At 40.5% G+C, this 12,667-nt stretch overlaps 1 protein-coding gene and 1 pseudogene across 1 annotated transcript in view; both read right to left on the reverse strand.

Moving 5' to 3' along the window:
- The window catches only part of LOC101590574, an 11,470-nt gene extending 3,683 nt beyond the window's left edge, over window positions 1-7,787 (reverse strand). The window contains exons 1-5 of the mRNA XM_004631022.1: window positions 7,712-7,787; window positions 1,319-2,533; window positions 887-1,174; window positions 332-529; window positions 176-229 (exon numbers count right to left, since the gene is read on the reverse strand). Coding sequence (XP_004631079.1) covers window positions 176-229; window positions 332-529; window positions 887-1,174; window positions 1,319-2,533; window positions 7,712-7,787 — 1,831 coding nt within the window. The remainder of the gene's footprint in view (window positions 1-175; window positions 230-331; window positions 530-886; window positions 1,175-1,318; window positions 2,534-7,711) is intronic.
- A 3,992-nt stretch (window positions 7,788-11,779) lies between these two features.
- Window positions 11,780-12,667, reverse strand: part of LOC101590963 — a 60,732-nt pseudogene continuing 59,844 nt past the window's right edge.

Genomic DNA, 12,667 nt, shown 5'->3' on the forward strand with positions numbered 1-12,667 from the left:
ACAGAACCCCTGCCTTTCATAGAACCCTGACCTTTCACTGCACCAACACCTTTAACTGGAACTGTTTCTCCCAAGAGATCTTGTTCTTTGACCTGCATGTGACTTTCCACAGGATGGAAACTTTTAACTGAAATGTCTTCATCTAGGAAATCTTGTCCTTTCATCTGTCGGTGACCTTCGAGAGAACCCCTACCCTTCAGAGAACCCCTTCCTTTCACAGATCCCCAGCCTTTCAGAGAACCCCGACCTTTCAGAGAACCCTTCAGAGAACCTCTACCTTTCACAGAACCGCGGCCTTTAATAGAACTCTGGCCTTTCACTGCACTAACACCTTTAACGGAAACTGTTTCTCCCAAGAGAGCTTGTCCTTTGATCTGCATGTGGCTTTTCACAGGGTGGAGACCTTTAACTGAAGTTGCTCCATCCAGGAGATCTTGTCCATCAACCCCAATTTGACTGGTCACTGGCTCTGTATATTGAACCAAAAATTCTTCTTCCAAGAGGTCTTTTCCTTTGACCTGTGTGCCACCTATCACAGGATGGAGACCTTTAACTGAAACTGATTCATCCAGGATATCTTGTCCTTTCATCTGTCGGTGACCTTTGAAAGAACCCCTACCCTTCAGAGAACCCCGAACTTTCACAGAACCCCAACCTTTCACAGAACTCTGACCTTTCACAAAACCCTGCCCCTTCATTACACCACCTTTAACTGAAACTGTTTCTCCTAAGAGATCCTGTCCTTGGACCTGCATGTGACTTTTCACAGAATGGAGACCTTTAACTGAAACTGTTTCATCCAGGAGATCTTGACCCTTCACTTGTAGTTGACTCTTGAGAGAACCATGACCTTTGAGAGAACCACGACCTTTGAGAGAACCACGACCTTTGATAGAACCATGACCTTTGAGAGAACTACGACCTTTCACAGAACCCCTGCCTTTAATAGAACTCTGGCCTTTCACTGCACCAACACCTTTAACAGAAACTGTTTCTCCCAAGAGAGCTTGTCCTTTAATCTGCATGTGGCTTTTCACAGGACCAAGGCCTTTAACTGAAACTGCTGATTCCACAAAATCTTGTCCATCAACCCCAATTTGACTGGTCACTGGCTCTGTATTTTGAACCAAAAATTCTTCTTTCAAAAGGCCTTGTCCTTTGACTTGTGTGCCTCCTATCACAGGATGGAGACCTTTAACTGAAACTGATCCATCCAGGATATCTTGTCCTTTCCTCTGTCGGTGACCTTTGAAAGAACCTCTACCCTTCAGAGAACCCTGACCTTTCACAGAACCCCAACCTTTTATAGAACCCTGACCTTTCACAGAACCCTGACCTTTCACAGAAGCCCAACCCTTCAGAGAACCCTGAGCCTTCAGAGAACCCCAACCTTTCACAGAACCCCGACCTTTCACGAAACCCTGGCCTTTCACAGAACCCTTCCCCTTCACTGCACTAACACCTTTAACTGGAACTGTTTCTCCTAACATATCTTGTCCTTTGATCTGCATGTGTCCTTTCACAGGATTGAAGCCTTTAACTGAAGGTGTTTCTTCCACAAAATCTTGTCCATCAATCCAAATGTGAACAATCATTGGGTCTTTACCTTGAACTAAAAATTCTTCAGTGAGATCTTGTCCTCTGACCTGCATGTGACTTTTCAAAGAACTTTGACCTTTCAAAGAACCACGACCTTTCAGAGAACCCCGACCTTTCACAGAACCTCGACCTTTTACAGAACCCCGACCTTTTACTGCACCAGCACCTTTAACTGAAACTATTTCTCCCAAAAGATCTTGTCCTTTGACTTGAATATGACCTTTCAAGGAACCTCGACCTTTCAGAGAACCCCGACTTTTCAGAGATCCCCGGCCTTTTACAGAACCCCGGCCTTTCACTGCACCAACACCTTTAACTGAAACTGCTTCTTCCACAACATCTTGTCCATTGACCCAAATGTGACTAATCACTGGATCTGTACTTTGAACTAAAAATTCTTCTCCCGTGAGATCTTGTCCTTTGATCTGTATGGTACCTTTCACAGGGTGGAGACCTTTAACTGTAACTATTTCTTCCATGGAATCTTGTCCTTTAATCTGTAGTTGATTTTTCAGAGAGCCTTTACCTTTCAAGTAACCTTGACCTTTTATTACGCCAAGACTTTTAACTGAAACTGGCTTTTCCACGAAATCTTGTCTATTGACCCAAATGTGACTGATCACTGGATCATTACCTTGAACTAAAAGTTCTTCTCCCATGAGATCTTGTCCTTTGACTTGCATACGACTTTTCAAAGAACCATGACCTTTAATGGAAACTGCTTTTCCCATGAGAGTTTGTCCTTTGACCTTCATGTGACCTTTCACAGGGCTGAGACCTTTAACTGAGTCTTCTTCTTCCACAAAATCTTGTCCATTGACCCAAATGTGATCGATCATGGGGTCTTTTTGTTGAACTAAAAATTGTTCTTCCACAGGATCCTGTTGTGTGGTCCAAACATGACCTTGCACAGTTTCTTGTCCTTTAACAGCAACTGTTAAAAGAAAAAAACATACCTACATTTAGACCCTTTGTGCTTTTTTCACTACCATGTTTTTCCCATAGGTCCAAGCACTGCTTCTTGCAGTGTGTCCTAACTTGTGCCCAGAAGTGGGGGAGATGCTCAGGGGACAGCTTGCAGTTGTGCTCCTGAAAGACTGGTCCATTCTCTTTGGAGACTTGGGCTAAAGTATCACCATTCCCTGGTGTGGGTGTGTTTTTCCTCTGTCTTCCATTCTGTTCCTCAGGAGCTCATCTCAGACTGGGTTCACACCCAGAAATGAGAAGGATACCTTATCACTTCTGAGGAAATTCTGAGGAGGAAGAAAACATCCTCAGCTGTATGCGAGGAGACTTGAGCTCTATCCTAGCTCTAGAAATTAACTGGCAATTCCTCACTTCTCTCTCTGTCTTGGTTTCCTTTTTATGAACCAGTAGTCCTCAACTTGCATGGTTTTTGAGGCCCTGGTTGTTCTTAATCCACTTCTACAGGGTAACTATGTAAGTGCTTTAAGTAGGGCAGAAAGACAGGGCCCCGAGTGAGTCCTGCATGTTTAGCACTGATAAGGACCCCTAATGCCAAGGCCACATAACAGTATGGCTTGTACAAACAGTTCTCATATCTCAGTCACTGATTGAACAGTGTGCATGGGTCTGTTTTCCTGCTTTTTCTGGATGTGAAAGTGACAGCCACAAGGCTGATACATGGGCTCCAGCCATGCTTCCTACTTCAGAAATGCTATTTGAGCCCAGGAGGCCCCTGAGAGCTTCTCTTTATCCCAACTTGGCTCCTCCATGTCTATTGTTCACTTATCTCTTATGGAAGTTGCCTCTGCTGCCAGCATCTCAAAGATGAGAAATATAATTACACCAAAAAGCTGGTGTCCACACTCTCAGGAAGATGTTTGGCTAGAAAATGGGGCCAACCTTTGCTTTATGCAGCCCAAGGAATCTTGGCACCAGACACAAGTTCGTGGTTTTGTGTGGGAGAAACTTTTCCTTGGCTTTCCCCAGGAAATAGCTACTGATTTCTGGGAAGCAGGTTGGGGTTTTCCTAAAGATTATTCACAGGACTTTGGGTTTAGTTTGCTCTTCCTTTTCTAGATGTTTGAGGTGCAGCATTAGGGTGTTTATTTGTTCCCGTTCTGTTTTCCTAATGTGTGAGTTCACAGCTATAAATTTCCCTCTAAGAATTAATTTCATCGCATCCCATAAATTCAGATAAGTTGTGCTTGATTTTCATTGAATTGTAGACATTGTTCATTTTAAGTGGGATATAAATGAAGGACCATTTTATAGTAAAATTACATATATATATATATATATATCTGTATATACAAAATAGTTAGGACAGATATATAGCTATTTCTCTTAATTCAATGAGAAGAAAGATTTCTACTAATAGTGTTCGGACAGGATATCATGTCTGCATCTCGTACTATGAATAACTACTACAAAGACAACAATATGAAATGTATTAATTATTGTAACTGTTCTACTAATCTGTTTTGAAACTGTCTCATTGCCATTTGTTTCTCAATAAAATTAATAAAAAATTATTCCCAGGAATAAGTGATAGGCATTATGTTATATCACTTCTGATGGCCTCCAAATCTGTCCCACTTTCTCGTTAACAAGCAGTTCTGGCTGGCCCTTACTGTCATAACCATATTCTTCATATTTTCATACAGACCCAGAGAAGACAAAGGAATCACCTACAGTCATTTAGTAAGTCACTAGGACTTCTAATCTTACTGAGAATGCTCCCATATTGTGCCCTGCTCTTAGCAGCCCATTCTAGACCTGTTCTATTATTTTACTGTTCTTAGCATCAAGCTAGACTTTTTAATTTATTATTTCCTGGCCCTGAGAAAAACTGTACAAGGCAAATATGCCTTGAAAGTCTAAAGACTGCTGGGGAGATAGCTGAGTGGCTTAAGTGCCTGCCTTGCAAGCACGAGACCATGAGTTTGATCCCTAGTATTGCAAAAAATAAATAAGCGCAAAAAGTCTGTACCTAAATTGATGGTTAATAGAAAATAAAGATGTGCTTTAAAAAAAAAAAAAAGAAAGTCTAAAGACTGATTGATATTTTGTAGGTGACCTTTGTGAGGCACCATGAAAGTAACTAGAAGGTGAAATTCTAGATCTGGATTGAGATGATACCCTAGAAATTGAGAGAGGAGACCATATACTTGGAGTGAAACTGGACAACTATGGGTTAACTGTGTATCCAAGCTCCCTGGGGAAACTGTGCAGCTAAGCTCTCCCAGGAAACTGATGGTTATGAGCCTGGCCATGGGTAGAGCTGTGAGGCCCAGACAAGTGGAGCAGAGCAGAGCTGGAAAGGCCTGTGTGAACTCAATGGCCCCTGATCACTGCTCCTTTCCTTTAAGCATTGCTTTTGCCTCTGTAACTTTACTTTTTGCTGATTCCAGTAAAAAATTTCCCTATAGAATAGAAACAATATAAAAGTAGAAACAAGGTTTTGTTGTCCACTCTCAGGAGGACAGTAGTCCCCTGGAGTGATGCCCTACCTCCTTCCTTTCCTCCTTCCTTCCTCTCTCCTCTTCCTCCTTCCCTCCCTCCCTCCCTCCTTCCTTCCTTTTTTCCTTCCTTCCTTCCTTCCTTCCTTCCTTCCTTCCTTCCTTCCTTCCTTCCTTCCTTCCTTCCTTCTTCCTTTTCTTCCTTCTTCCCTCTCCTCCTCATTAATAAAGTCAACATATAAGTCTCATAAGTATCATTAATAATGAAAGCCTGGCTACTATCATAGACTCCTATACACAGGTGCACAAGTTGTGTGTGTGTGAGGGAGTGGGAGAGGGAGAGGGAGGGAGGGAGGGAGGGAGAGAGACAGACAGACAGACACAGACAGAAACAGAGACAGACAGAGACAGAGAGACAGAGAGACAGGGAGAGACAGAGGGAGAAAATGAATTCTGAAACAATTTATTTGAATGAGGAAGAGCTTGGGATTCTGGAAGCTGTTGATTCCATTGTGGTGTGCACTGTCTGAGAAAAATAAATGTCAGCTACTGAGAAATGAAGAAGATGATGAGAAAAACACTGAAGTCATCAACCAGCCCTTTTTGCTCTTCATTCTTGAGAACAACTGTTCCCCTGCCTTTCTTACAATTTGGTTATAAGCAAAGGAATTCTATCTAAGCTAATTTGACTTGGTGTCTATCTTTGCTGCCAAGAGTTCAGAGTAATAAAAATGAATACCCGTAATCAGATGTTTTCAGACCTGACATCTGAGAGTCACTGAGTGGAGATTGGTGTGAGGCAAGCAAGAAAGCAAACTGCTGTTGCTTGTTGGATAATGAACTCTGGGTTGCAACCCACTCCTTTTCTCACTGGACTCAAACCACATATCCACCAAGGTTGAAACTAGAAGGGAGATATAAACAGTGTGAGAATGTTGGTGTATGCATTAAAAATTACTGCTGAATAAATATGCAAACAAAAATGAGTGTAAAAAAATACCTATGTTCTTTAAAGAATAACACTAAAATAAGTAGGCAAACAAAAATACTATCTCTATGTCTCATAACCCTTACTAATTGCTTTATTCTTCTTCCTCCATGATAACACCTGCCTGGATTTTATGTTAATTTGTAATTTGCATATTTAAATTTTACATAAATGAAACTGTCATTTCAATATACTGTACTTTTCTTGACATCACATTTTTGAAATCTATCTTTTGAAGTCTAGTCCTAAGGTTTATATATGGTGATTGCTGCTTATTATTTTATTCTATGCCAATATCAAAATATTTATATCCACTTTATTATTGATATACACTGGGTATTTCTACCTATTTTTTAATTTAAAAAAATCTTTTATTTGTTTATTTATTTAGTACAGGGTCTTGCTACTCAGCTCAGACTTGCAGTGATCCTCCTGTCTCAGCCTCCCTAGTGCTGGGATTACAGGCATGTGCCACCATGCCTAGTTTCAGTGACCTGCCTGGCTGGCACAGCATGCCTGGGGTGGGGCCGGAACGCAGTACCAGGGATGGAGTCTGGGTCCTTGCTCTTGCCAGGCAGCCTCTTAGACCTGCCGAGCTATCTTCCCAGCCCTAGGGTATTTCTAGTTTTGACTATTGTAAGTATTTTGCTGTGAATATTTTTATATATATATCTTTTTAAAAAATGTATTTAGTACAGGGTCTACAGGGTCTCACTACATAGATCTGACTCATAGTGATTCTCCTGTTTTCAGCCACCCAAGCACTGGGATTACAGGGGCGCACCACCATGCCCTGTCTTAATTGCCTTCTCAGTGCACCCCAGGGGTGGGGCTGGCATGGCATGCCGGGCATCAAACCCCAGCCACTGTGCTCTGCCTAAGCAGGTGCTTTAGTCCACTGAGCTGTCTGGCCAGCCCCTATATCTTAATTAGCTAAAAATAGAATTGCTGGATAATGGAGCATAGATGATGGGCTAGAGATATGATTAGCTATATAGTAACTGAAACTCTGCCCTATCTGAAGTTCTTTCCTTAGAAAATAGATAATTAATGACATTTTAAAAATGACATTCTCTTGAGACCTTATAAAAGAGAAATTTGTATTTTGTAAGGGCCTGCTGTGTCTCTACAGTAGCCAGATTAGCTGTTTTCTTCCTGGGGTTGTCTAGAAGGATTCCTTTTATGTCTCTTCCATATCATAAAGTTGCATTTTATTTTCATTTTCAACCTAGTCTTTTTCCAATTTCCATCTTTTGTGAGGCCTAAGAAATAGGCTAGCTGGTGACAGCCTGATCCTGTCATTCCATATTGTAAATGCCAGTAATATGGGTTTTATCTTTATTACTAGTCATGATAGTTGTCATCTACTTGCTGTTTGATTCAGATCTAAATCTGCTTTGAGATCCAGATTATTGTTTGACTTTTTGTCCTGAGCAATGTTGGCTTTATTGTCTAATTTGGTAATTGGTGTGATCCATTTGGTAACTGGCCTTGCTACTCCCCCTGGTAATATTGGTAATAAGAATTGTTTCCTTATGAACTCCCTGAAGATCCCCATGGAAGGTGGTTGTGGGTGGGAAAGACTCAGTGTCTTTCGGGAGAAGAAGCTCTGCTCTACTGTCTCTCTGTTCATACCCAGAACGCCCTTATAGGGCATTTTCCTTGTGTGTCTTTCCCCCAACTGTCCCTCTCCACTCACCAAGGAGTTTCTTTCCAGCTGCATGCTTCACCCGGATGAGGAGCAGGGAAAGGATGAGGAAGACCGTAGACTTCATCTTGCCAGGAATGGCCTTGGCTGGGAGCTGAGTAGAGGTTCTCATTTATATCTTCCTTGATTGGGTGTGCCATGGGTGTGGCTGAAGTTACAAAAGGCACTTCCCGTTCTTCCTTATCTGTATGAGCAGACTTCTTTCCCCTTGCTCAGTGTGGGGCAATGTCGATGTCCCAGGGACTGGATACAGGGACACAATATCAGAGGCCTTTACCTACAGCTACAAGCTCCTGCAAACCTTTATCAACACTTAGAGATCGTCACACAGAATTTTCTGCATTACCAGAAGAAACCCAGTCCCAAAGAAAAAAGAGTCTAACTGCAGAGTACAAAATTTATTGGTGGTAATATTGTTTTCATTGTCTTGCATGCGAGGCTTCTTCCAGCGTGCCGTAGTTTAAATGCTGTATCACAGCTAAAACCTTGCGCCTTTGCAGACTGTGATCCACGCTGACCACAGAAGAGGAGCACATCTCTACTCATACACATTCAGAGCAGCACAGACCAGGGCTTCTGGAATGAAGAGGGATTGAAAATACTTCTTCAGTCATTTTATCCTACAATCTCAAACATCCACAAGGAAATGATTTTGAGGAGGGGCAAGAGAAAAACTAGCCACATTTTTTAAGGGAAAGAACAGATAAAAATGGTAAGTCATTAAATACAGGACATTAGAGTTACAGGGTAGGGCTCAGCCAGTCCTTCCAAGATTATCTCTGTGTCCCAAGGGCAGTAATAATTTTCCCTCAGCAGAGGCCCTTAGGGAGTAGATTTGAAATTATCCTGAATCAAAATTGCTTACAATGTCTGCTAATCTCCCCCATCCTACTAACTTTCATTCCAGAAAATTGCAGGAACTTGTGCAATTTCAAGTTCACTAAAAGAAGGGAGAATTTGATAACATTGATTTTATTTATGGATCAAAAGACAAAACTTTTGCCAAACCCAGTACACCAAAGGTACAGATAAAACAAAGTGCTCAAGATGTGAAAAAAAAAAATCAGAAAAACAAACATAAACCCAAAATAGCAAGAGATTATAAGGTTCTTATCAGCAGAATTTAATTAAAATTGAAAAAAAATGACCACAGAAATGAAGACATGGATAAAGATGAAAGCAGAAATCAATGACTTGTAGAAACAACCTCGGGTGGAAAATAAATGTATCCTAGATATGGCAACTCAATAACAGAAGGAAAAAGTCATCCTAGGACACTGAAGCAAGAAACAAAACAAAACAGCTAGAGGACTGAAGTGTGCAAAGTTATGAGAATACAAAAATAAGATCCTCAAAGCACAAAAGAGGAGAACTTAAAAGTGTGTTTAGCTAATTGCATGCAAAATCACTTGACCGCATAAAAAGGTTGAAAAAAAATGTCAACTTTCCTAAGAATGGGTAGGGCACCTAAGTTGTGCGAACATCATAGAGGCTGTATATAGAAGTTGGCTTAAATCTGCCCTAGCCTTACTAAGTGTTTGGCACAGGTGATGTGACAAAGTGTGAAAGGGCCAGGGAGATAGCTCAGTAGAATACGTGCTTGCCTAGCAAGCTTAAGGTCCTGAGTTCAATCCCTGGTACTGAAAAAAAAAAAGAGAAAAAGCAAAGACAAGGGGTGACTATGTGGTAACAGGATAAAACAGAGCTTGAAAAGTTAAAGTTTTGTCCTCCAGAGACAAGCAACCTCCCTAGACTTCTTCAGGCTGAGGGTGTAGGCTGTCCACCCTCTGCTCCATAGCCTAGGTAAATGGACAGTGCAGATGCTGGCCCTGGAAGGTCAAAGTCCAGTTCCTTTCCACAGGGAAGAGAGAGAGACAAGATGCCTGAGAGAGATGAAGGAAGACTGGAGTTTTCTATTCTTTCATTCATTGTACACCCTCTCTGTGCCCTTACTCTATAAACACTCTTGCATACACAGAGATTTGTAACAATATGAGTTTCCTCCATTTCTTTGAAACTAGCTTCAAATAAGGCCTTTTTCTTTTTAGCATACTGCATATGTCTTTTGGGGGAGATAGCAGCAAATCATAAGGACCTAAGTGGCCAGCGACAACATGAGACAAATCATAGCAAAAAGCTCATGCAGAAAGTTCCTTAACTCTCTAGAGGAAGATATCTTTGGGAGGAAGTTCAATTTTGTATCATGGAGTACAAGGACGGGAGAGGACACAGTGACGTTCAACAGAATGATAGTTTAGATCATCTAAGACAGTCTAAATCACTCCACTGTCTCATGTGTATTATGGTTGTTCTGGTCAAATGTTACATCAGTAACAATCAGATGAATGCCTAGAACTAGAGAAAAGCCCTCGGAACCTACCGAGGCCCACAAAGCCTTGGGGATGCGAGTTACAGAAGCCACGCTGCTGGCACATCCTTTGTACTCCGCTGTCACCTCTGTATTTCCTGATCACCCACTTCCTCTCGATAATCAAGACACAGCTACAACTAGCTGAATTAATAATCCAAGATTTAAAAATATGATAAAACATATATACATAAAATTTATCATGTCAAAAATTTAATTATCCAATAGCATGAAAGGTACAGTATTTAAACTGTTGCCCAGACATCTCCACCATCCATCTCCACAACTTCTCCACAACTTTTTCTTCTACCAAACTGAAACTCTGCGTCCAATAATACCTCCCCCTTACTCTCTGGTTCCAAAGGCTCATCCCTCACTTATTGCAGAGGCTACCTTCCAGACACCCCCATGACAAGTAACATTATATTTATTTTAATATTTACATATATTTTAAGGCTTTATAAACTCTTCCTGTACTCTCATAAGCCTTTCCCACACTTTAAAAAACACTTCTAATGTTCTGAACCATTTTCTAAACTAATAAGCCTACATAATTTTAGCAACTTAGGTATACTGTATGTTACTGCAAAATCCTTCAATATAGTGAAAAAATCTGAGATAAATAATTTAGATTATTGTTTTTTTGAAAACCTGTGAAACTCTGCAAAAGCTGAACTGTGAAATAGCAAGGGACTACTGTACATCTATCTCCAGGAATTTGCATTTTGTGGGTGATTTATATAAGTGGAACCATAATATTTGTACTTTTGAAGTTGGTGTCTCTCCAGGATAGTGTTGATAATCTTAATTTTTAAAGTAAGCACAAAATCAAGTGTCTCCAGGAGGTTCAGGACAACTCACATGGAAGAGTATTGCTGAATTCAATCAAGAAAATACAGTCATTGTATAAGTAAGAAATAATTTTATAGAAAACATGAAATAATACCTACAAATGAGTAACAGAGCCCATTTGTGAATCAAATACTGGCTTAGGGTTTTTTTTCCTTTTGAAAAATATTTATTGAACGTAAATAAATGCCCTATACATTACATATCAAGAAATATTCATTTGATTACAAGTCAGACTGTAGTACTGAAGAAACCATAAAATTAAAATGTCCACTCATGATACAGTAGTGACAATTCCATTCCAATACTGGACACATTACTTTGCTCACAAGACCACAAAACCTATCAAAATTCCATCATTAAGCCACCTATAATGCCACAATAGAAAATGGTACTGAACATCACATGAACAGAATGATGTTTCTGATGTACAAACAGCAGCGAGACAACCTTGATAAAAGATAAAATTCTCATCTTTATGTTATCAATTTATCAAGGTCACATTGAAACTATAGAATTATACTGTCATAGAACTTATTAAAGATTCTTATCTCCTTGATTTCATTTCAGTTATTAATAAATGAAAACAAGTCAAAGACAAAGATTCTTTTAAGTTAGTCTTTCACAAGAGAAAAAAATCAGATTTTAGTATAAAGTTTACCTGAAGCACTGAGTTTCTTAATGGAAAAAAAGAAAAAAAAACTGTATAATTAACTTTTCCATTGAAGAAAGGAAAGAAAGCAAAATTTGTTTGAAACTTGGAAATATTTCCTAGTCCCAGAATGTGGTTTTTTTTTTTTTACATGAGGTACTTGAATGACCAAAGTCTATGAAACAAGGATCTATGGCAATCCAAATTCATTCACCAGGACTCCAGCCTTGTTTTTAGCATCTGTGGGAACACCTTCTGGTATGGCAGGTGCTGCTTCATCCAAGTATGGACTCTCTTCAATAGAAGCTCATCACCCAGTGCATCTGACTCTGCTTCTAGATCATCTTCACCTAGTTCTGGGGTGCCATGACTGCGACTCAGTGCTTCTTGTGTTTCATGTGCATCTTCTGTCATATCCTCTATCTGGTCTTGTAAATTCTCAATGCGATCGATTTTCACTTCCTTGTATGCTCTCTTCATTTCCTTTATTCCCTGTTTCATAGCATCCACCATGGTCTTGGTGTCCTTCAATGACTGGATGGTCTAGTTGGCTTGTCCATGTTAAAGGACTGTGGAGCAAGATTGTCCTGCTGCTATTCGTGCATCTGCTTTTGTTTGAACTCACAAGGCTTTCTGCTTGGCCGTATTCTTTGCAGGACCCTCTCTCATCTTCTTGATTTGATCCTTGTACTTCACTAGCTCAGTGTCCAGCCGGGAAATTTTCTCATCAATAGATTCTGCCCTGCTGTCCACCATGCCAATGCAGTCAGTCAGGCTGGGTGGCGGAGCTTTGGGTTTCACTTTCCCAAGAATCAGTTCATCTTTTTTTTTTTTTTTTTTTACAGAAGTATACCTTCATTTTGAAAATACTTGCAGGGATAGTCTGAATGCAAAACAATAAGGGAATACCTAAATTTTCACATATCTACAAAATGGACTGCCAGACATTATGTCATAAATGCATTTTAATAATTGTAATAGGAACAGACCCAGAGCGCAGGCCCGGCAACTGAGTGAGACGACCCAGGCCGCGGGATCCTGAACAGATCCAGAGCGCAGGCCCAGTGAGTGAGTGAGA

Source organism: Octodon degus, unplaced genomic scaffold (assembly GCF_000260255.1).
Source record: "Octodon degus isolate 3935 unplaced genomic scaffold, OctDeg1.0 scaffold00037, whole genome shotgun sequence".
In the NCBI taxonomy this organism is placed as follows: domain Eukaryota; kingdom Metazoa; phylum Chordata; class Mammalia; order Rodentia; family Octodontidae; genus Octodon; species Octodon degus.